This window comes from Athene noctua, chromosome 11 (genome assembly GCF_965140245.1).
Source record: "Athene noctua chromosome 11, bAthNoc1.hap1.1, whole genome shotgun sequence".
NCBI lineage: Eukaryota > Metazoa > Chordata > Aves > Strigiformes > Strigidae > Athene > Athene noctua.
The window spans coordinates 861,024-884,558 of NC_134047.1; the positions used below are offsets into that span (position 1 = coordinate 861,024).

The 23,535-nt window shown below is 49.2% G+C and overlaps 1 protein-coding gene across 1 annotated transcript; it reads left to right on the plus strand.

The window, feature by feature from the left end:
- The first annotated feature begins 10,517 nt into the window (after positions 1-10,517).
- LOC141964739 (E3 ubiquitin-protein ligase RBBP6-like) lies at positions 10,518-19,749 on the plus strand. Its single transcript, XM_074915442.1, has 7 exons — positions 10,518-10,683; positions 13,586-13,685; positions 14,283-14,319; positions 15,403-15,447; positions 17,144-17,232; positions 17,351-17,447; positions 19,702-19,749. Exons 1-7 carry the CDS (start codon positions 10,518-10,520, stop codon positions 19,747-19,749), a joined length of 582 nt encoding a protein of 193 aa, XP_074771543.1.
- Positions 19,750-23,535: the final 3,786 nt, after the last annotated feature.

Sequence of the window (23,535 nt, forward strand, 5' to 3'; positions counted from 1 at the left end):
AAGAAAGCAAAAGGTGCAGAGTGCTCCTCCGGGGTTGTTCGGTTGCAGGATGGGTCTGGGCAGATCACAAGGGGTGGTCTGTCAGAAGCGTGGGATTACCTGGGGTGGGCTCCTGCTGTGTGTTTTCTGATCTCGCTGTGCTCTTTGGGACAAGGAGATACTGCCAGTCCCAAGAGAGAGAATTGTTGTCAGCGGTGTTTGTCACCCTGCCCTAGGCTCCGTGTTTCGAAAGATTGTCAGGTCTGTTTTGTCAGATGTATGACCTGACTGTGAAACATCATAATCACTGCATTTACAGAGCAGAAAATACTTCTCCACTTATTTTTAGATAGGTCTTCAGCCACTTAAGCTGGGGAACTGGGGAATCATCAGAACTGTAGCTGAGAGCTTAACATAGACATTTTTTTAAAAAACGAAGTGTTCATAGAACAATAACAATTTTATGTCTATAAAACAATATTGTTGCTCCTGTGGTGAAACCCCCTCAGACTGCCTGACAAAAGCAATCTCACCGCTCTGTGAAAATGTGGAAGATTGCTGCTCTGAGGTTCAGTAGATGCCCCTGCATGAATTTTCCGTTGGATTTTTAATGGTTGTCTCCATTTGGTTTTAATCTACCTAAAAAAAAATTATTGCTGGTAAAGATTGACGTGGCTCCAATCGGGTCTGCCCTAACATTTCAAATTTTAAACCAAGCTGAGGCACCTGGGTGACTTCTGCTCCCCTTTCGCTTTTTAATGGCTTCTCTTTCTGGCTTCCTCTTTTGTAACTTTGTGATAGTTCTTGAAGATTGCAGTCAGTCCAGGCAGAAACAGCAACGGCAGCTGGACGTGGTGATCTCGTGAATTCCGAACCTGATGATTCCTGTACAGATGTGGAAGAAGAGGTTGTAGCAAGCGGGGAGTATGATGCCAGTGAAGGTGAGTGGGCTGTTGAGTAGGGATGAAATCTGATTCATCTGAAGTGTTTTTATAGAAGTGCCCTTGCCCTTTCCTTTTTACTCTATCAAATCCTGCATGTGCTCTTTTCTGTCCTATAAAATCGGGTGGTGACTAGCTGGCTTCTGTAGTCCTGTGTAGTTAACCTGTATTACAGTAAATAACTGCTTTGTTGACAGTTATAATGGTCCTAGGTAAAGAATGAAGGCCATGAAAAAACTGGCTGCCAGTCAAGAAAACAGCTGTGGGAAGCAGGAGTCTAATGAGTTTCCCTTTGCTTCCAGGTGGCGCGGGGGCTCCTGGGGAGGTGCATTGCCGGGGCAGGCAGGGTGGGACTGGCAGATGAGGAGGGAAGCTGAGCTGCAGCCTCCACCTCCGTGCTGTGCCCCGTTTGTGTCTCAAGCTCGTCTCCCGGTGAGCAGTTGGCCTGATTGGCAGTGAGGAACCTTCAGCTTGTCTTGGTTCCCTCCAAGAACGTTTCTGGTCCCTGCACCCCAAGCTGTTCATTGCTGGGAGCCGTACTGGAAGGTCACCTTAAGCTTCCAGTCCCCAGCAGCAGTGAGTCTGGAAAGTGAAGAAACCCACAGGTTAAAGCTGACTTCAGTCTGCACTGCTGCTCTTCCATTTCCTTCTGCCATCCTCTAAGGGTCTAACAGCTGGCAGGAACAGGCCCTCTCTATTGTTTTTACACTGCTAGTTATGCCCAGTCTTGTACTTTGTCACATTAATCCAGGGTATTCTAAGGTTTTTTTTCTGGTCAGCTGGGAGCCTTTTGACCTCCTTCCTCTATGTAGCCTAAGAGCAGAGTCTTGTAAGGTGTGTTGTCTTCCGTCTGGAGTGTGTATACAGGAGACTGGAGGTTCCTCTCGTCTCTGGTCTGTCAGGTCTTGTCTTTTTCCTCAGTAATTCTTCCTCAGATGAAACTGCTTCTGCCTCGGTCTTATCAGCTGACTGCAGACAACTGTCAATAGCGTTTAGTTTCAAAGCCTGGTGGTCTTCATGTGCTGGTCTTCACAAGGATCTGTGTTTCTGATGCAGAGCCCAAGGTAGAGACCATGTAGTTCCTGGGCAGCCCGACTTCCGTGGCAATTGTCCCTCCGGATCTGGGTTGAAACGTAGGCAGGTGGTCTTTGGAAAGACCCAAATCTCCTAGTTGTTACCTTCTCAGGTTCCACGGTGCCTCATTTGGGATACTTTAATGCTGAAACAACCTCACGGTTGCCATTATCATTCTGCCCAAGGCAAGACCTCGCTTTACAGAAGGAAATACTTTGCAAGCAGCAGCCAGAGTAAATTAACTGCTCTTTCTGCTAATGAAGCAGGTAAACAGGTAGACTATGCCATGCACCACACAGCATTTGGTTTCTTTCAGGCAAAGTGAACAAAGCGTCTGCTTTAAAGGGACCAGCAGAATCCATTACATTGGACTCGGCCCAATATAAGCAGCTGGACAGTTTGGACACTGTACTTTTGTGGAGACAAGAATATTTACTCTGAGCTGGGATGACAGTTTGGGATGTTTTCATATTTTACCAAAACTTCCCTTAGAAATGTTTAGAATGATTTCATGTTACTGATTTTGGTAGTGGACTTGAGCTCTCCCAGATTCACGAGGCAGGATTTTCAGCATGAGTGGTGTAAAAGTATGGTAGTGATTGGTAACTGACTTTTTAATATATATATATATATATATATATATATATATGTATAAAAGAAGAAAAAACCTAAAAGATCAGGGACAGAAAGCTAATAGTAAACATCAGGAACAAACCTGGTGCAGGATGTGTCTTGGATGAAGGCATGATTGCTTGTATTGCAAAATGCAGAGGTTTTAGTTTTGAAGTGTGGTCCAGTGTTCAGTGATGGGGGGTCTGGTGGGAGGAAGCAACCTGCTGAGCTCTCTCCTCTCCTTCCCCAACCTCCCTTCTCTCTGGAAACTCTCTTCCCAGGCTGTCCTTCCTCCTCCTGGCTCCTGCACTGTCTGCAGCCACCTGGGCTCCTTGTGCACCTTCCACTTCCCTCTGCGGAGACCTGGGAGCGAGTCGGGCCCGGCTCTGAAGGGCAGGAAGGGAGGGGTGGGCGCGGGGAGCAGCGGGGCGAGGGGGAGGGTTGTGGCAAGCCAGACACGAGCTCCACTCGGCTGGCAGAGACAGGCCGGGCAGATAGTGTCCTCCAGGCCTGGAATCTTCTCTGTCTGCCGTCCAGAGACGGGCTCTGCTTGCACAGGCGGTTGCGCCAGCAAGCAGCAGAAAGCGGTAACTGCAGAGTGCAGCAGTAGTGCAGAAGGGTAAAATCAAAAGGAGTGGGAGATGGTTTGGGGCAAGACAGACAGCCTTTGCGCAGTTTGGGAAAGGTAGCTTGGGAAAGACCTTGCTCTTGTTCCTTTTGGTGGCACAAAACTTCTCTGTTGTTAAAGAACCGGGACCTGCCATGTTTGTACAGAACACTGGTGCAGCAGCACAGGCTGCTGGGGGGGGCCTGTCCCGGGACAGACCCCACAGCGCCGAATTCAGTGAGGGCATTCCCGTGAAATTCCCAGCGGGCAGGAATCGACCTTACGTTATCCCCCTGATGTAATGACAGAATCCATGGGAAGCCATTATACGAATAGCCGAGTATTCTTTTTCCTGCGTGTGCGTATTTTACGTGAGCAATTCACCACCCGTTTCTGAACTTTTGAACATTACTGCCAAGCTTATAGCTACACCTGTGCTCCCTGCTGGGCAGGTGAGGGAAGGGGGCAGAGTACGGAGGGCAGGCAGAGCTGTCAGAGTTGAAAGATGGTCATGCATTGGCATTTTGGCTTAAATTAGTTATGCCAGATGCCAGAACAGCAGCACTAGAAACATAGTCAGAGCAAAGGTGCATGATGAGAAACAGCACAGCAAGTTTTCTTCTTGTCACCATGCTGATGTCCCCTCATTGCTTGGGAGAGATAGCATCTTTAATAATAACCCTGTAAAACAGCCTTAACACTAACACAATTCTCAATAAAACTGTTGTTTTGATTATTTTTTAATAGCACCAGATGGAACTTTCTTGGCAGAAGGAACAAGAACACTTGATGTGCAGGGAGCAGCAGAAAAAGTGGCACAAGAAGGACAGATGGTAGGGGAGACACAAGCACCTGAGGAGGCAGATTTTGTCAAAGAGGAAGAAGTTTGCACCAAAGATGCAGGAGAAGTGGAATGGGTGGAAGATTTGCTGCCCGAGGAAGAAGCAGTGGCTGTGCTGCAGGCAGAAGGCCAGCCCGTGGTGGAGGAATCTGCACCCGAGGAGAATGCCATGGCAGAGGGAGATCCAAAGGACAGGGGACAGGGAAAGAAAGTGAGTTTGGCACAGAGGTGTCACCCAGGGAACAGGGAGTTCTGGTGGAGGGGATGGAGAGCGAGGCAGGACTCGAAGAGCAGGGACCTGGGGAGGAGGAGCTGTCAGGGGCAGGGGAAGAGCTTGGCTGGGAGGAAGGCAGAATGGAGCCCGAGGGGCAGGGGGTGGCTGAGGACCTCTCCGAGAGTGATGAGGAGGACTCTGAGGGAGAGGAGTCTGAGGGAGAGGAGAACATGAAGGAGGGAGGTTTTTCAGGGGAGGATGATGTGGCAAGTGCTCTGTCTGCAGGAGAAGAGGACCTGGAGGAGGAGAATGTGAATTGAAAGATGTGCCGAGTGCTCTGTCTGCGGGAGAGGGGGACCTGAAGCAAGGAGCATTTGCAGGGATAGACCTAGTACCGATTGAGCTTTCTGATGAAGAGGAGGACATGGAGGAGAGAGGATTCAGAAGGGATTACATGTTGGGTGGTGTGCCTGAGGGCGAGGAGGACCTGGACGAGGGAGGATTTGCAGGGAAGGATGTTGTGGCGATTCTGGTGTCTGGGGGAGATGACACTGAGGAGGGAGTGTTTGCAGGGAAGGATGTTGTGGCTGGTCCTGTGTCTGAGAGAGAGGAAGACCTGGAGGAGGGCTGGAGGAGAGAGGATCTGAAGGGAAAGAGGTTGTGGCAGGTGCTGTGTCTGAGGGAGAGGGCATGGAAGAGGGAGGATTTGTGGGGGAGGAGGAGGATGCGGGGTGGCCAGAGCAGAGTCAGGAGGTGGAGGCGAGGCCATGGGTGGAGCAGCGGGGTCAAGGAGCTTGGGAGGGAGGGATCACTGGGGAGTGGGGAGGAGAGGTGGCCTGGGGCGAGGACGGTTGCTGGGGTTAGAATGGGGGGTGACAGGGCACAGGGAGGGGTGATGGGAGCAGGGGGTGGCAGAGAGAGCGGGGCAGGGGTGGCAGCTGAGGGAGGGGACTCTAGGGGGGCTGGGGGGGACGGGGAAGGGGCAGCTGATGGAGCTTGCGGGTGAGGGGTCAGCCAGGAGCGGTGTGAGGGAAGGGGCCGAGGACCAGGGCGAGGCGGGGGGGGGAGCGGGGCACACTTTAGTAGTCGACTTGGAATTTCCCAAGTTTAACTACTGAAAATAAACCTGGCAAATTAAACCAAAGAGCTGAGATGTGCATTTTAGTTGAGGCTTAAGTGAAAAGCAATAAGCAAGTGTAACATGTTGTCTCATAAAATTATATTCCTGGATGATATACCTGAAACAATCAAGTTTGCAGAAGATATCTTTATCTCTGCTGTAACGGCTGGTACGTCTTCCTAGAGACGTTCTGCAAACACTGCACGAGAGACAGCACACACATGCCAGCACAGGGCATTTACCTGCAGAAACGTAAAAGAAAATGCCCCTCAATGTTTGTATTTACAAAAGCTAATTTTTTTCCATCCACGCCCAAAAATTACTCATACCATGACTCACAGAAAATCTGTCTTCAAGGCAAAACATTTTTCCTACAGCAGGCATATTAAGTGTTAACTATTTTGATGGAGGTTTTCAGAATAAGCTTTCATGGTTTTGTAATTAAAAGCACCGGAAGAGAAAGCAAGAGATTCAGGTTCCACATAGATATTTTGTGCCCGGTTCTGTTCACAGCATTAGAGTAACAGAGCAAGTTTTGGCCTCATGTGACCTCGGGGAGGCAGCTAACTGACTGTCCCGATCTGATATTGGGGAGGGTTCTTAAACGATCCCAAGACCACAAACGAGGTCAGAAGCCGTACAACCTTGTGAACTTTATTTTGCATACAACTGGTAATAGCGATAGGACAGAGAGAAAAAGGGAGGGTCAGGATCCCTAAGCAAGAGAATGGTAGAGATGCAGCAAGGTTAATTACCACCACCACGAATCCAGCAGCGTACTGTTGGCTCAGTCCTGGTGCAGGTGATGGTGCTCCAAGCTCCAAAAGTGATGACAAGGCTGTGAGGGAGAGAGAGAGATCCCTAGAGAGGAGAACGCAGTCCTTTTATTGTCCCCGATTTCTCCCAAAAGTCCGCCCATTTCCATGGGGCTCATTGTCTCGTGGCCCTCCGTGCGCGCACGCCCCAGCGTTGACCGTGGTTGTGCCGGCCTGCACGTCTTCTTCCCCCCAGTTTAACTGCGGGCGGAGGCTGTGGTTTTGTCTGGGACAGTTCCTATTCTCCAGAGCGTACTCCTCCCTGTCCACGGGACACTGAGGCCAGGACGTGGTGGTGGTGCAACAGCAATGCCTGAGACGTACAGTCCAACACAGTCCCTTACGCTGACATACTGTTATTTCCGTCTGTAAAAAGTCCTGCCTAACAAAGAACAAACTTTGCAAAGTGATATGAAATTTTAAAATGACAGTATTGAAGGAGAGTAAGAAAGTCTGTCAAATGGAAATATACCATGAACCACATCTTGATTTACCAGGTTTCTGTTAAAGCAAAGTGAACAAAGTGTGAGTTTCAAAGTGCCAGCAGTTGTTCTGATAACAAATTCAACAGTTCTTTAGAATGTAACATCCATAGTGAAACCAGACAGAGTCATGGAAAGCAGCAGCAATCAGCAGTTTTCAAAATTCACATATAATTTTTCAGCAAATAAATTGAGTGCAATCATTTGTTTTTCTTCTTTTCTATAAAGAGAACTCTGTCGGGCAGACATTGTACAGCACACATCAGCTAAATCACCTGAATCCCTTGAAAACCCAAGTGACTGTAAAGGTTAACAACCCTTTGGATAATGGCATGCTGCATAGGAGGAATGTTGTCAACCAAACAATGACTAAGTTTAGATTTAACTTTTTAAAAAAAATTTTAGGACCCAATTTCTCATCTCATAGCAAACAGCTCATCTATTGCCTATGGCAGAGCAGCAGGTCTGAGGGAATTGGGGATGTGCCCTTCACCAGAACGCTGCCAGACCAATCACAGAGCAAGCGAGCTCTCCACCCCTGCCCTGACGCTGGGATCACCCGTCTCAGCCATTCTCCCGGCTGTGACACCGCCGTTTGCAGTCGCCCAACCCTCTCCCGACTGTCCCCCTTGCTGCAGCCATCTTCTGCACGCTGACAGATTTACACCGTGGCGTAAGGCGAAGCTGTTGGTGACAGCTGTCGCCGAGCCCATCCTTCCAGCGTTTCTCCAGGGCTGCAGTGCCGGGGCCAGGCCCAGGCCCGGCCCACACGGGGTCTGCCCAGGCCCCCCCAACCCCCGGCCTCACCGCGCTTATCTCGCCCCTGCCTGCGGAAGCCAACGCTTCTCCGCGGAGCAGGGCACCGACACCTCTGACGGTTGCCCCCCCGATGTCTCCAGTCCACGCTCTTACTAACCGGCAGGGCTGGGTCGGCCGAGGCGCTGCTGATGGCCACAAGGAGCCAGCTGACCAGCACGGATTCCTTCCTGCCTGCACGGGAAGCACTAACAGCTCATTTAGAGCTGAATCGTTTAGAGGTGTTTTGCTCCAAGCCATGTTATCCCAGTTGTTGAGACAGGAGACAGCAGCAATCAGTCAAAAACGAGCTACAGAAGCATCACAGGAGTTAATGGGACTGGAACCAAGCCAATCCCGCACTCCTGACGTCAGCCCGCATGTCCGTCTGCCATGTCCCAGCGATCCCCGCAGCTCTTCTCGCCAGTTCTCCCAGGGACAGTTCATCTTTCTGGGACGTGAAGGACCAGCAGGGCCACCACGTCGGATGAGCTGTGCTCTCGTCAGGAGCATTAACTCCCCTCTGCAGCTCCTGAAAACGCTGTGCCTGACACACGGCAGTGCAGCGCTGTCTCATGCCCCCATCACGCTTTTGGCTCCCAGATGACCTCTTGTGCTTCCCTTGAGCTCCCTGTAGTTCGTCTTCCCCCTCCTTAGTTGTGACCAGCCAGAGAACACCCAATTTATGACTCTCAAATTCTTCCCACTCTTCTAAATATCTTTGCTGGGGGTCTCGGCCTTCTGCCCTTCAGATCAGTAGCTTATCATAAGAGGAGGAGGATAGCACTGTTTTTCCCCAAGTAAGCAAAAACTTTGACTGTTTGTTTAAATATAAAAATTAAGAGGAAGGGGAAAAAATAACAGCCAAGTGGAAAGTGAAAGTTTAATTTGGTGCTGAAACAGCTTGACTACTTCTGCTGCAGCTGTAGCAGGGGCTGGCACTTAAATGTCTGATCAGGGTGAAAGCAAAAACCCTTTCACTAAGGTTTCAAATTACAAAGTGACTTTATCTAAGGGAAGACAAAATGTCAGTATGTAAATATTGCCGTATGCTCATAGTGCCTTCTGAGCACAGTGCTTCTCTTGTGGCCCCAAGAGCTTACTGGGGTGAAAAGTTAAGAATTTTAGGTGTTATTTTGAAGCAGTGTCCAGTTAAATCAGCAGTAGTGAGAAAACAGTCAAGAATTTGACTTGCAGAATGGGAGATGATTCGTGACTTTCTCCACAGCTTTTACTGTGAGTGAAGTTTACAGCTGTTGTGGTTCAAACTCGGCCTGTAGACAAGCACCATGTGGCCAGTCGTCTGCTTCCCCCTGCCCTCCCCAGTGAAATAGGGGAGGGACCAAAAAAAAGAAATTTGTAGTGTGGTTAAAACAAACTTTAGTAATAGTGATAAAACAACAGCAACAATAGTAAGTCCAAACGGGTAATACACAATGCAGTTGCTCACTGACCGGTGACCGGTACGCAGCCCGCCCCCAGCAGCAATCCTGACCCCACCAAAAATCCTGCTGCGCCCACTGGAAAATGGAAAGGAGAGACACGAGTCTCCTTTATAGACTGAGCGTGATGTCTCCTGATATGGAACAGTCCCGTGATGGATCCGGGCCTGCCCTCCAGCTGCGCTCCCTCCCAGCCCAAGGAAAGTGAACTCTATCCTGGCCGAAACCAGGACATAGACCACGCAGACACACACACACCCCCCTCCGTGGGTGTGTTCCTAATCATTTCTGTACTCAGTGGCTTTTGGGCAGTGTCCTCATGCTTCCTGTCTTAAAGAATGCAATTTAAGGCAATGAGAACCGCCTCCCGGTAATTCTGGCGCTTGTCACCTACCAAAGATTGACAGAAATCTGTACAACACAGAACAACTCTGTCACCCCAACCAAAGACAAATCAAGCACGAGAACCAACCAACGGTGCTCTCAAACATAAGCCCCAGATGTTTCAAGCACTCCTGCCCCACGGAATGCACTGAAACAACTCCTGAGAACAGGTTACCTCGGGGCAGGGTTTCTCTCCGCCACTGATGCTTCTACCTCCTGTCCCTGTAAGCGGCAGCCTGCGGGTCTGCAGAGCGGGGAGGAGGACCGGCCCCGGCTTCTCATCGGCGGTGACAGACCCGGAGAAAGGCGCCGCGGCGGCCCCTTTAGAGCGCCTGGTCCCGAGCAGCCCCGGCCCCGGCGGGAAACAAGGGGCTGCCCCGTCAGCGGGGAGCGGGGCGGCGGCAGAGGGGATGTGGGGCCTGGCTCGGCACCCTGAGACGTCCCCTCCCGTCCCCGCCCGGCAGCTCCGGCAGCCGAGGGAACAGGGCAAAGCCCGCTGCCTCTGCCCCAGGCTGCCTTGCCCTGGGGGCTGCTGGCAGGAGGGGACAGCGGGTGGTGACAGCCTGGGGGGGACAGGAGGTCGGGCCGTGACGGGTGCGGGGCTGTTGGGAGGGACCCCACAGGCCCAGGGGCTGGCGGGAGGGAGCTGATGCTGCGTGGTGAAGGCCTGGACAGTGACAGGGGGGACACCACGGGCCATGGGGGTGGCAGAACTCCAGGCAGAGGAGAGCGCCGGGGGTGGCAGGAGGGACACCGGGAAGTCACAGCCCCGGGCGGAGACAGAACACCGGCCTTGTGTCTCCATGGGCTGGGTCATAATGCCGCGGGGTGGGCGTGGCAGTGCCGTGGCCGTCTGTGGCGACTCGTTGCCGTGGCAGTGGTGGTGGCAGGTCGCAGTCTGTGCTGCTGGTGGCCAGGAAGCCCCTCGGTGGAGCGCTGGGGCAGCAGCACCCGAGTCACCACAGCGAGCCTGGGAGCTCTGCCTGCGAGAGAGGGAGCGGAGGCTGAGCCGGGGCCGCGGGGCCTCTCCCATCGCCCATCTGCTGGCCCGGGCTGCCAGGAGGAGCCGGGTGGGCACTGCCGCCGCAGCCCAGCTCCATCGCTGAGGGTCCTGGGCCAGAGGCGTTGGAGGGCCGGGGGCCAGGGGCTGGCAAATACCACCTGCCGCGCACGGCAGACGCTGTCAGGAGCAGGCGTCGCCGGGCCCAGCCATGCCGTGCGTCCATTACCAGTTCTCCTCCCAGCTGCGCCGCGACACGGTCACCTTCAGCGGCCTCCACATCTCCGTTGGCAACCTCAAGCGCGAGATCATGGGCCGCCAGAAGCTGAAGGCGGCCAACTGCGATCTGCGGGTCACCAACGCCGAGACCGGAGAAGGTGCGTGGGGGCGGCGGGCGCGGGGCCTCGGGCACTGCCCGGCTGGCGGCGGCCGCGGCCTGCGGGACCACACGCTGCTCTCTGGGGCTTGTCCCCACGTGCCGTGAGTCAGCCCGGGGCCTGACCCGCCGGTGTACGGGGAACCGGCGCTAGCAGTTTGGTGGGGTGGGAAGGGACAGTGCCATTCGGCCACCGTTGGTGGCTGTGGCGTGTGTGGGGACCTCACGGAGCCGTTCCGATCTGTTTGTGAGACAGGGAGCTGGGCGTAGAAGACTTCCTGCTCGATGTGCAATGGGTAGTGCTTGCCAAAGCCCCCCCTGTAGCCACTTACTGGCCATCACTGGCAGTAAAACAAGCTTTGTGCTAGAAGGGAGTAGGAATCAACGATGGGGTTGGCTCCAGCTTTGTTGAACATTTCTGTTGGAGCTCTGCTTGGACAACTGTCAAAAGTAGCCCTGTTGAGCGTCATGTCACTGCTCAGCCTGCAGATGTGGAGTCGTGGCCAGGCGGAGTGACACTGCTTCGCAGCTCCTGGTACCTGCCAAGGCTCTGCTAGGGGATGCTGCTGCCTGCGGGGAACAGGTTCCTGCTGGCAGATGCCAGTTTTGTCTGAGAGCTGTTAGGCTAAGCTGGCAGCTGTTAAAGAGCAAACAGAAATTTCCAAGGACTTCAGGAATAATGCTCTGGTTTTAGTCCTTTCCTATTTAGTCCTTTCCTATTTAAAATCAAAAAAGTTAACTTTTAAGTTGACATTGTTTGACTTCACCAGATTTCACCATTGACACCAATTTCATCACCAAAATGAACTCAATGAGTTGAGGTGAAGGAAAATCAAATGTATGAAAGCCAACAGGTGCCAGGTCCCTGCACAGAACTACCTCGGCAGCGTACTCCGCTGTTTGTAAACCCTCTTCCACAAATTCTCTGCCTCGGTGACCAAGCTAGTGGGAGGATACTTCAAGTCCCCCACACAGATACGTGCCGTGATACGTGCCCTGTGCAAATAAAGCCTTTCCCTCACCAGGTTATTGTCACTCTTCAGTTTTCAGCTGATCCATTTAAATGTGTACTGATTGACTCGTAAGGGGAATTCATTTTTCTATCAGTCTGCTGTTAGATGGCTGGAGGTCTCCTCCCTGTGCACTTCACCAGTGGATGGAAAACAAGCATGCATCTCTCTCTATATATATCTCTGCATGCAAGGACAGTGTGTTCAGAAGGCAGATGTCAATCTGTCAATGAATGGTCAAAGAATTGCCACAAAATACAAAAAGAGGACCCATTCCCCTTTTTGCCTCATACACCTGTTGTGCATGTTCCAGCTGACCTCTGCAGGCTTGCAGAACTGGCGAATAAGCGCACTGGTTGCTGTCCTCATACACACAGCCTCCCTCGCAGAGAGGTGCTGCCACCCGCAATCTTCTGCAGACCCAGCACAACCCTCAGCGGGGCACAGGCCTAGCAAACTCCTGCCTTTTTCTGGTGCCGCTGTTGCTTATCCTGTGCCTCTGAAATCTCTGTCCAGTGGTCTGTGATCTGGACCAGAAAGAACACTCTGTATGACTCCGCTCAGCAGGTGGAAACAGCTGCTTTGGGCTTCCAGAGCTGCCGCTGGCATCACGTCCCCGTTGCTTGTCAGCCTCAGTGGTGTTTGAGCTCCTCCGACATCAGAAAGTCCCGGCGCAGGCCTGTCTTGACAGGTGGCTGCGTGATGGTGAGATTCCCCATTTGAGCAGAGCTCTAGGCGTTGGTTTCAGGGTATGAAAAAGCTGTAAAAGCTTCGGGTTCTGTCATTAGTAGTACTTTCACAGCAACTTTGGCTTTCGGGCCATCGTTCTGATTTGGCCTCCAGAGGTGAGGGCTTTTAGTAGTTAGGACTGGAGGCAGATGACAGGGAATGGCTGCTGATGGCGCTTTAAAACATTGAGTCCCATCCAGCTTGTGTAAGTACAATATATAAACCCTTCTCATGGAGACGTCTTTACGTTTGAAGCTTACTCATGGAGAGATCTTTACATTTGAGGCCTACTCAGTCCGAGTGTCTCAGGTAGCTCCTCCTCTTCAAAAGAGGGACACGGTGTAAGCCATGGCAAAGCATGGAGACCCTCAGGCACACACTGGTTTCAAAAGGCTTTTCAGAACACTTCTCTTTGTAATTGATTTCATCTGAGTCTCTCTGCTCTGCAAAAAGTGAATTGAAAGAATTCACGTCCCTTTGGCTTATTCAAACTAGATGACTAGCTTAAGAGAGGAGAGACCCCTTTAGTTGGAGCCCGTTCTGCCCTGCCTGTGAAAGCAAGCTCAAAACCCCCTCCGGTTTCTGTGATCCAAACTCTAGCCCTGCCAGTCCCATTTCCATGTGAGGGTACAGCGCTGAGCAGCTGTCAGTGTGGCTGTCGATGGATGAAGCTCCGAGGAGCAGAGAGATGGCGGCTCCTTCTGTGTTCTGTCAGTCCCCAGCACTCGCGGCACGGGGGAATTGTTTTTAGTGAACAGCTCGGAAAGCAACGGGGCGGAGTTTTCGTGCTTTAGCCAAGTGCCTGCTTTGTTGCAGGGCAAGCTGGTCAGACTTTAGAATCTGGTTTATGCGGGTGAGACTTTGCTGTGGTTTGTTTCTCTCCACAGATCTCTTGGGTTTGTAGCCCAGCAGAAGCAAAAGCAACTTAAGGCAGGTCAGGAAAGAACCTCATGCACGAGCACACTCTCCTTCAGGGACCTCTGAGACCATTTTGCTGCTGGCATCCAAACTGTTTGAAAAGAGTGGAAAAGGTTTTGCTGCTGGTGTTTGATATAAACTTTTGCTTTCCTGTCTGTGAAGGGATTCTCTCAAGTGCTATGTAATTACATCTTAATATTCTTACAAACTGACTCATGTTTTCTTCTGTATTGGTGTTGTTTTCAGAATACACAGATGCCAATGCTCTGATTCCTAAGAACTCCTCGGTAGTTGTTAGAAGAGTCCCTGTTAGAGGAGTTAAAACTACCAGCAAAACACCAGTTATGTAAGTACCCGTAAAGCACTGCAGTCTCTGTCAGGGGTTGCAGTCTCTTAGCCTTTTCTGTGGAGATTAGTTTAGAGAGGCACTCGGCTTGCATCGATCTTCTTTCTCTTGCTTTTATAGGAAAGACAGATACGCATGTTCCCATCTCAGAAGAGTCTGTTTGTCAGCGTTTGACTGTGTCTTGCATTTGGGGGAGGCGGGGTGGGGTATGGCAGGTATTCTTATGCCTCCAATCTGGCTTTTTTGCATACTGGCTCTAGAGGAAAGGGCAACAGTCGCTAATGTGATGGTTGATTGTTTAAGAGCACAAAGCTGTAGCACAGACTTCATCGTTTTGATACTTACACAGCAGAGACAAAATGTCTGAGGACTTCCTCTGGCACTGTTGTGTTCTAGAGCTGTAAGTCTTACAGTAATTGCTGACAAACTAGAAATGGGATTTGGGATTAGATTTATGCGTACAAATACATTTCCACATTGACCAGACTATCAGAACATAATGTCTTGAAGTTTAGGTTTTAGAATCTGCTTTCACTGCTTTTGGCTGGGTGCAAGTGCTTTGTTCTAAGTTCTCATCCCCTTTATTTCTTCTTCTAGAACTCGAACGGAGCCAGCGAGTGGAACATCCAGAGCAGTATGTACAAACACAATCTCACACTTTTTTCCTACACATTGCACTTAATTCTAAACAATGTAGCCTCCTATTAATCTCCCAAACATGAAGTTAATCTGTTTTGCAGTGAGACATAGTGTATGTTGTAGAGACCCTGTGTTTGATTCACAGCACAGTGAACACTGAGTAATGCCATCATTTGCACAGTTCTAATGTGAATATTGGTATTTGTGCCTAGTGAGGCATTGTGTTTCATACTGAATATGCTGGAATATTTCCTGGATGACTTTGTGTTGTACAGATAATGTAGGATAGTTTCTAGATCATGTAGGTTCAATTGCACAATTCAATTGGTGCTGTGTTCTACACCTCTCTGTCTAGAGCTGGTGTGTTTGTATAGGCTGTCGTGTGCTCTTTGTTTCTTGCAATTAAAATTGTTTGGAGGGTATTTTTTGCCATTTTCGCATTGTATCACTTAGCTTTTGTTTTTAAGTACTTTCTTTGCCTAACAGTTTTGGAAGATGTTGTCAAAACGCACTGAGAAACCGTTGTTGTGCCACTTGGTACTTTTTCTTACTTTTGACTTGGTGGTTCCAAGAAGTCCCAAAATCAACCTATCCCCTAGGTTATGAGGACAGTTCTGTGCAGCTAAGATTCCTTCCCGTGTCCTGAAATACTTGAGTATTTGTTCCCAAAGCTGTATGACTGAAGTGATGTTGTTTGGCCCCCTCTGAGTACATGAAGGTCTCTATCAGATTGCTGTGAGTTTAAATGTTGTTGGTACCCAAAGTGGTATTCCAAAGTTCTGCATTTGATCTTTCCACTTTATCCGATGAAATGGTTTAGTTTCATCGTTTGTCTGCAAATGCAAATATCTAAACCCCAGCAGACTGAGTTTAGCTGCTTCTCATGAACCACGTAGGCCCTCTGAAGCGGTCATAGCTTTGGACTTTGTTTTGAACCAGTACAATTACATTCAGTTGGAAATGACTCTTTCCATGACACACGGAGGCTATAGTGCAGACTTTCAGACTGCAGTAGAGGTTAACTTCTGCTATGTTTTGATTGTACAACTTGAATATGTGTTTAATTTTTTGTGAACAGATTGAGGACTCTTCTGCAGCCATTCCTCTGGCCCAGCTCATTAAGGTATGTGTATATTCTCGTCAAAGGCTTAAACACACCACCCACCCCCCCCCCCCCCCCAACAAAAAATCCCACTTGCTTCATATTTTTAAATCTTGTATGGTGATGTATAACAGGGTAACTGTTATAATGGGAATAAAACTTAATTTTTAATCATTTACAGTATTGGTTTTAACTTTAAGATGTGTATATATTTCCATAGTGTCCCGTAAAGAGTAGTTCCCAGTTTGGGAAGATAGCAGGGGAGTCCCTCAACGTAATGTTGCACTATTGCTCATCTTCAAGGCACAAAGCAGCAGCACTTCAGGAGCTGTTTACTGTTTCTCAGACCTTTTGTTAATTTTGTGTTGGAGACTGACATAATATTCGCAGAAGAATTTAACGGGCTGCAAGTCATGGACATTTCAGGGGGGGCTTGCACCAGCCAAAATAGAAACCTTTCTGTAGCACGGACAATTGCGTGGCCACTGTTGGTTTCTAGTCACTGCAGTTATAGATCCACTCTCGGAAAGCTGCACAGTTTCATAACTTGTAGTCTGTGGAGAGCAGACAACACAACCTAATTTGTTTGAACGCAGACTGTGTAAATTGTGTAAATGTGCCTCATTGTTTGCGGGAATATACCAATGTGTGAGTGCAGTGTGTTAGCAGAGGTGACCTTCTGAAGCTGTTGTAATGCCAGGGTTTGCTATGGAACTGCTTGTGTTTTCTTCTCAACAACGTGTGACTTTGTCTGGGAAAGCACTAGTGGCTGCACTTTGTGAAAAGGCGTAGTGCGAGCCAATTCAATTACTCGTCTTAAAGAATAGAGGAGGCGGGCCCTAATGCAGAGGAGCTAGTTCTTTCTTCTGAAAATAAAGGCTGGCGTTCCTTTCCAAGAGAGAGAGATCTCTTCCCACTCTCTTCTTCCCTCTCCCACTGCAGAATTAAATTGTGTACATTTGGGGAAAAAACCCCAACAGTTACTTTGGAAAGTAGTCACCAGAAGAAACTGGTCTCCATTGGTGTTGTCCCTAAACATGTCCTTGGTTCTGTAAACTCATGTGAAGTTTGACTCTACAATGTGAGAAACTGGCCAAGTGCAGGGGACATGCAGTTTGGGCTGCCTACAGCGCATGATGGACAAATTTCTACGAAAAGAATCTTTTGTCTTGCTGAGGAGTTATAAAAATCTTGATTCCTCTTAATGCTTCTGTGTCTGAAGCTGAATTTCAGCAATAAAAGCAACTTGCCCAACTCTTAAGTTGTATGTCCTTTTAACGCTGCAAAATATAAACACTGATACTTGCACACATCTCTCTCAATTGAATGTACAGTGGAGATTTTCTCCTTCCAATGCTCTGGAGCTCAAGAATCCGTTTAAAACTAGTAGATAATGTAATTCTTTCTACACATAGCTTCAGTCCACTTGGAAGACATTTGGGCTGGTTACACAAGTCTTTCTGTAAGGTACAAACAGAGCCTCAGGATTTGAGTGCCCCAAAATGCTCCTTCCAAGCAGGTTCACAGGCCCAGAGACACCGTGTGATGGCGTAAGGGCTCCCCAGAACATCTCTGGGACAGCTCTGGCTCACACAAGCAGTCGCTTTTGTGCAACCGCCGCTCCTGCCGGGCTGCCTTTTACAGGATTGGGCGAGTCTTTGTCTGGGGAGTTAAATGTGCTTCTAATACGTGTGTCCCATAATTACCTGTTAAACAGACCGGCAGTCTGGCTGAAGCCAACGCTTCCGAAGAAGATAAAATACGAGCCATGATGACGCAGTCTTGCTGTCAGTACGATCCAGTCAAGTAAGTGTTGGCAAAGTCCCGTCTGTTCTGTGAAGACTGTGGAGACATTGCAGAGATGGTTGTTGGAACAAGAGAGATGCATGCATACCATTTTCTTTTTCTCCCCAAACCCTTTTAGTTATGTGAAGAAACCCCTGGCTACACCTCCACCATCCTATGTTTGCTTTCGCTGCGGAAAACCTGGCCACTATATAAAGAACTGTCCAACAAATGGGGTAAGATTGTGGGGGGCTTCTGGTGACACTTGGTTTTTAATTGTTTTACCTTGGCAGTTACACAGCAATTACATGGACCCCCTATGAGGAATTGTTTCTCTTGGGCTGAAATACAGAGGTTGTATGGCAGTGGTGCAAAGCCCTTCAAAATTCCAGGGAAAGCTGGAGATTTCAATGGGAAATTTTCTTTCTTCGAGGTCACAGACATTACATATTACACAGATCTTTCTCTGTGAATTTTAATGCATATTTTTATATATTTCAATATTACTGCAAGGTTTTTTTTTTGTCTTAACTCTTTTTAATGACAGTTTGCATTTTTTAGTATTTTGTAGGAAAAAATGACATTTCTCTTGGCCCCAACTATTGAATATTTGCGTGTTAGAATTACACAAGTCTCTGGTTGAGTATTCATGCCATTTAAGGTTACTCACTGAACGCACGGGCATCAGCTCTGAATTCAACCTTTGTGTGTAGATGGGGAATATCAGTTTCCCCAGTGGCCGATCCAGAGCCCTGCATTCAGCTCTCCCTCTGAACTGCCCTTTGGAGGAGGAGGGGGTTTGTGCCTCTCCTCTGAGGGGACGGTGAGCTGAGGGATATTTCACCCTTCAGGACCCTGAAGTTAAGCCAAAGAATATCAACTGAGTTCAGAACACTGCTCGGGCCTTTGGAGCATGCTGGCTGTATTCATTTGGGAAAAAGAGTATTTCAGTCGAGCAGCCCTTAGGCGAGCTAAAAGGAGAGGATTAAAGCTTTTGCTGCTTAAAATAGTGGTTGAAATGCCATTTTAAGTGTGGGTCTTGAGATATGTCTGCATTTCTTTTCTTAACAGGACAGTAATTTTCAGTCTGTTCGCAGACTTCGAAAGAGCACGGGAATTCCCAGGAGTTTCATGGTGGAGGTGGAAGATCCCAATATGAAGGGTGCGATGCTGACACCGACTGGAAGATATGCCATCCCAATTATTAATGCGTGAGTATGGAATTAGCTGGTCTGACCAAAAAGTGAAGGAGAGAAGCCAAGTGTCCATGTCTGAGTGGCAGCGCCACCAAGCTGGCCAGCATCTGTAATTATGGGGGAAGAAGCACTGTTGTTGTATCTTCACCTTAAAATCTGTGATGATTTCTAATATTAAAATGGGGCAGTCCTGCTGTTCAGGCCCCTGAACGCTGGGTAAGCTTTTGGTATGCTAAGAACCCCTATTTCTGCAAAACATCTCCGTCGTGTTTACGGTGGCATCATTCTTTTTGAAAGCTCCTTCTGCTCCTGTTTTACCTTTGTAAGGCTTCTTGCAGAATTTAACAAACAGCTGTTGGACTGAGATCCCCTCCCCCTCTGCCGTTTGCCCAATCCCATGTGTGAAGCAGAGGGATGTTTTCCTGTTGCTGTAAGCTAAGAAAACACTAGGGTGTGCTGACAAGAGTGGCTGTTTTAAAATGCACTTGGGAGCACCTCTGTTTTTCTGTCATGCATCTCCTTTTGCAGAAGCTGTAACATAGATTTCCTGCATTTATAAAACATGATTAGGCGGAGACTGACTTTATCCTGAGCCTGCGATTCACATTCACCCTTTGGTGAAAGGAGACGTGGGATTCATTTCACCCGGTCTCTAGCTGTCAGAAAATGATTTCTCTAGTCTGAGCTAATTTCTTAGTTGATCCAATGAAGGGAAGAGTTCTGCAGAAGGAAAATTGTTGTCCCCTCCCTTTTCTAGTGCTCTGGCTATAGAAAAGTATTTTAAACTAAATGCCTGCATTTTTGAAGGCTAATTTGGAGTGAGAATGCCACCTACTGTCTTCACTGGATAAAATGAAAAGCTTGGGAAAGTTCTCCTTTACCCATCTGTAACTTTTTGTCTTTTTCCTTCCCCACCCCCCTCCAGGGAAGCGTATGCCAGAGGAAAGAAGGAGAAGCATCCCTTTCTACCTGAGGAGCCGTCCTCTTCCTCCCTCTCCTCCTCCTTAGACAATCGTGTTCCAGAAGAGCTGTTATGTTTCATTTGTAAAGAAATCATGGTGGATGCAGTTATTATTCCCTGCTGCGGAAACAGTTTCTGTGACGAGTGTAAGTGTTACTCCCATGTTTGTCAATTCAAAACATCACACCTGATCTTCTGGAAGCAGAAAGACTGTAACATTCCTTTCTTACCAGCTCTGTTTACTACTTAAGTATACCCCAAATAGGAAAGGACTCTTCTTGTAGTCACGAAAATACTAAGGCAGAAGGCGTTTTTCCCTTTCTATGCATCTAGTTAAACCCTCTTTACATGCGGAAGGGTGAGCACGAGAAGAGTGCGTAATGGTGCAGCTGATTGCGGTATTCGCTATCAAATGCATTTAGTTTGTGCACAGTCCTTTCTCTCATACAAAACTCTAGAGCCAGCGCTGGTGACTTGCTGTGGTCTGCAGCAAATGGCTCGTTAGGCATTTAATCCACATTCTTCTCCAGGGGAGAGCTGGTTAAAACTATCAGAACTTGAACCTACTCATGGGTTGTGGAGATGTGTCTTATTCATTAACCTTGAGGTTGGTGACTTCTCACTCTGCTGGACAGTGGAGAACAGACTAGTCAAAACATCAAGACACGGCCTACTCTACATCTTCAAATGTTACAGTAGTGAAATATCAAAGCTGGGCAGCTATTTCCTGCATACTCGAAATTTTTTACACTGCTGAACATTTCATGCTCTCAGTTCTCAACTTCGTGCTCTCAATTCAGCACCATATTCACCCATTAACCATCTACAGGCTTTTAGAACTGAATAGAACCCCCAAAATTTCCTTAGTTTAGCTAAAACCTGTTGTGATGATTCTGATTATACCCAGGTGTTAGAACAGCATTGCTGGACTCTGAGGAACATACGTGCCCATCGTGTCATCAGGCAGATGTTTCTCCTGATACTTTAGTTGCCAACAAGTTCCTACGCCAGGTAATGCGGTGACTTTTAGAAAAACTCTAAGAAAAGTCTGGTCAGTCAATTAGCCGAAAGGGAAGAAAATATTAATTTACATCTCCTTAAACAAGGCTAAATGGAATAAGGCTAAATTTACTTTGCAAATACATTACCTGCTGTTACAGATGCTGACAACTCTTGAGAGACAATCTGGCAAACTCAGCTCACACTTGTGTTTAACAGGATTGACTCGGTTTCAAATTGAGTGTTAACACTGGAGAGCTTTACGGACAGATAGTCTGAGTTACCAATCCTTAGCCCCAGTGAGTAGTGGGATGTGTTCATATATCACAGAAGCGTTTGGCTTGGAAGGGACCTTAAAGCCCATCCAGTCCCACCCCCCTGCCCCGGGCAGGGACACCGTCCACTAGCCCAGGCTGCCCAAAGCCCCGTCCAACCTGGCCTTGAACCCTGCCAGGGAGGGGGCAGCCACAGCTGCTCTGGGCAACCTGTGCCAGGGCCTCACCCCCCTCACAGGGAAGAATTTCTCCCTTAGATCTAATCGGAATATATCTGTATGTTGGTTTGTTTTAGGAAGGACAGTATCTATGGGAATACACCAGTAATTTTACTCTGTGGAGACTTCTGTTCATGAAGCTGCTGAAGGTTCATGTTACCTCTTTGTAAATGTTTTTCTGCCTCTAGGCTGTGAACAACTTCAGAAATGGCACTGGTTATGCACAGATTATCCAGAGGCAGCAGCAGCAGCCACCAGCACCTCCACCAGCACCCGTGGCTCCTGCTGCGCTGGTGGCTGCCATGGAACGTACTCGACCTTCCCCGCTGTCGGTCCGTGGTTTGTGGGAAGAGAAGGTAGGTTTTCTCTCACCATATGCAGTGATTCTTGTGTTTGGGTAGAGCTTATTTTCCAACTGTTTGCACCAATTCACAAGGGCTATCAGGATCCTGGACTGGGACAGAGAGCATCACCAAGTCTTCTGGGCCCCCAGGGACGATCAGTACCCACAACTGGTAAGTAACCGTAACTTACAAATTGCTCTTAAAAAATTATCTTCAGGTAAACTGAAAGGGATTTTTTTTCTCTCCCCATGCCTGAAGGTCATCCAGTGAGAGCCGGCAAAATTCGCTCGGCAAGTGGCAGGCCAGACTGGGAAGTGTAAGTAGGCTACAGAAATTCAATATACTGCTGCTTGTAACCTGTTAAACGAGGCCATAACACAGAACGGACACAACAGCTGATTTATAAGGGAATAAGAAGGCACAGATCGTTGTTTCTTTAGAAGCTCAAATCGAGGATGATCACGCAGTGAACGTACCCAGAGGACGCAGGGCCCAGCACTACCAGCACCAACACCGCTCTCTGTGCCGGTGCCTCCACCTCCCTTGTATCCTCCACCCCCCCCGCACGTCCTCTTCCCCCGGGGGTACCGCCACAACCTCAGTTCCCACCTGGGCGGCTCCGTCTGCTGGGTGCACTCTCCCTCCTCCAGGATATCCCCCAGCTCCTGCAGACACGTCACCAGCTTGAGGACCAGCAGCAGTTCCAATGGCTCATTCACACGCCATCCCCATGGCACAAGCTCCTCCTTTGGAGAATCGTAGAGTCACCGAGTTTGGAAAAAACCCATTAAGATCATCGAGTCCAACCGATAACCCAACCCTGCCAAGTCCACCACTAAACCATGTCCCTCAGCGCCACATCTACCCGTGGATGGTAGCTTGGGCAGCCTGTTCCAATGCCTGACAACCCTTCCGGTGGAGAAATGTTCCCCAGTAGCTGATCTGAACCTCCCCTGGTGCAACTGGAGGCCGCTGCTTCTCCTGTCGCTTGTGACTTGGGAAAAGACACCAACGCCCACCTTGCCACAACCTCCTTTCGGGTAGCTGTGGAGGGCGATGAGGCCTCCCTGCAGCCTCCTCCTCTCCAGGCTAAACGCCCCCAGTTCCCTCAGCCGCTCCGCACAGGACTTGTTCTCTAGACCCTTCACCACCTTCCTTGCTCTGCTCTGGACGCGCTCCAGCCCCTCAGGGTCTGTCTGGAGGCGAGGGGCCCAAAACTGAACACGGTATTCGAGGAGCGGCCTCACCAGAGCCGAGACAGGGGCACCGTCGCTCCCCTGGTCCCGCTGCCATTTCTGACACAAGCAGGGTGCCTTTGGCCTCCCTTATCTCGGGAGGAGTTTGACAGAGAAGAACGAGACGTAAAGAGGAGTGGGGGTTTGGCTCAGTGAAGTTGGGCTGGTTTTCACGTCTGTGTTTCGATGGGCTGTCGGACGGCAGTTACACTCGAGTGCATCTGACATCAGCAGAAATGACAGAGTGTTTTCTCCCACAGACGTTCTGGGTGCAGGTGGTAAACATGCAAAACCAAAAGAAGGCAAATGTCATCCTAAAACTTTCCCTAAGACTTGTAGGAAGAATTCTACACTGGTTTTGCTTAAATAGCATGTCCACCTTTGCATCTGCAAGCAGTATGCATTTTCTCATTCTGGCTATGTTTTGTTTCTTTTGTCTTTTTGTAATAAAGGTCAAGCTGTAATTGTGATAACGGTCAAATTTATTTTAACAGGGAAAAGAAAAAGTCCAGACTAGATGAGTTCACAGCTGGTTCAGGAAGGGATGGAATATAAAGAAGAGTCCGAAGGAGCGTTCGTTTTCCAGGTAACTGCTTTACCTGTCCCTAACGGAGGAGCAGGCTGGCTAGAGGGATCTCCGCTGCCCCTCTCCAGGTGGATGGGGTGATTCCAGGGATTAGCAGGGAGAGGGTTCCGTATGCAGGTTACGAGCTCAGCTACGGCAGAGATGACAGTTGACCGAGAGTTACAGTGTGGCAGCAGTGGCTGAGGAGCAGGTGTCTCTTTCACTAAAGCTTCTCTGCAGTGACACCCTTCGGCTCCTGACAGCCCTGAGGAGGCCAGAACCTGAAGAGGTCCAGTGCCGGGATTTTCTGCGTCTCCCTGTTCTGGGTGTAACCGTTACCTCAAAGCACCTGGGAGGAGAGATGGGAGAGAAATTGCCTTCATCTCCTCTTTGGTTTCTCTCCTGTGGGTACACGGGGAGGTGTTAACCTGGACTGCACACTGGTGGCTTTCCGAGGGATTCCTGGGCATTGATGGATTTTCTTAGGAACTCAAAGATCAGACTTGTTTGTGAGGAAATCTTAAATGGGTG

Excerpts from the sequence above, each read along its gene's own strand:
- LOC141964739 (XM_074915442.1), top strand. The coding sequence starts at position 10,518 with ATGCCGTGCGTCCATTACCAGTTCTCCTCCCAGCTGCGCCGCGACACG. Across the intron at positions 17,233-17,350 it reads TGTCAGTACGATCCAGTCAA|TTATGTGAAGAAACCCCTGG; the intron begins GTAAGTGTTGGC and ends AAACCCTTTTAG. Across the intron at positions 17,448-19,701 it reads AGAACTGTCCAACAAATGGG|TTAAACCCTCTTTACATGCG; the intron begins GTAAGATTGTGG and ends CTATGCATCTAG.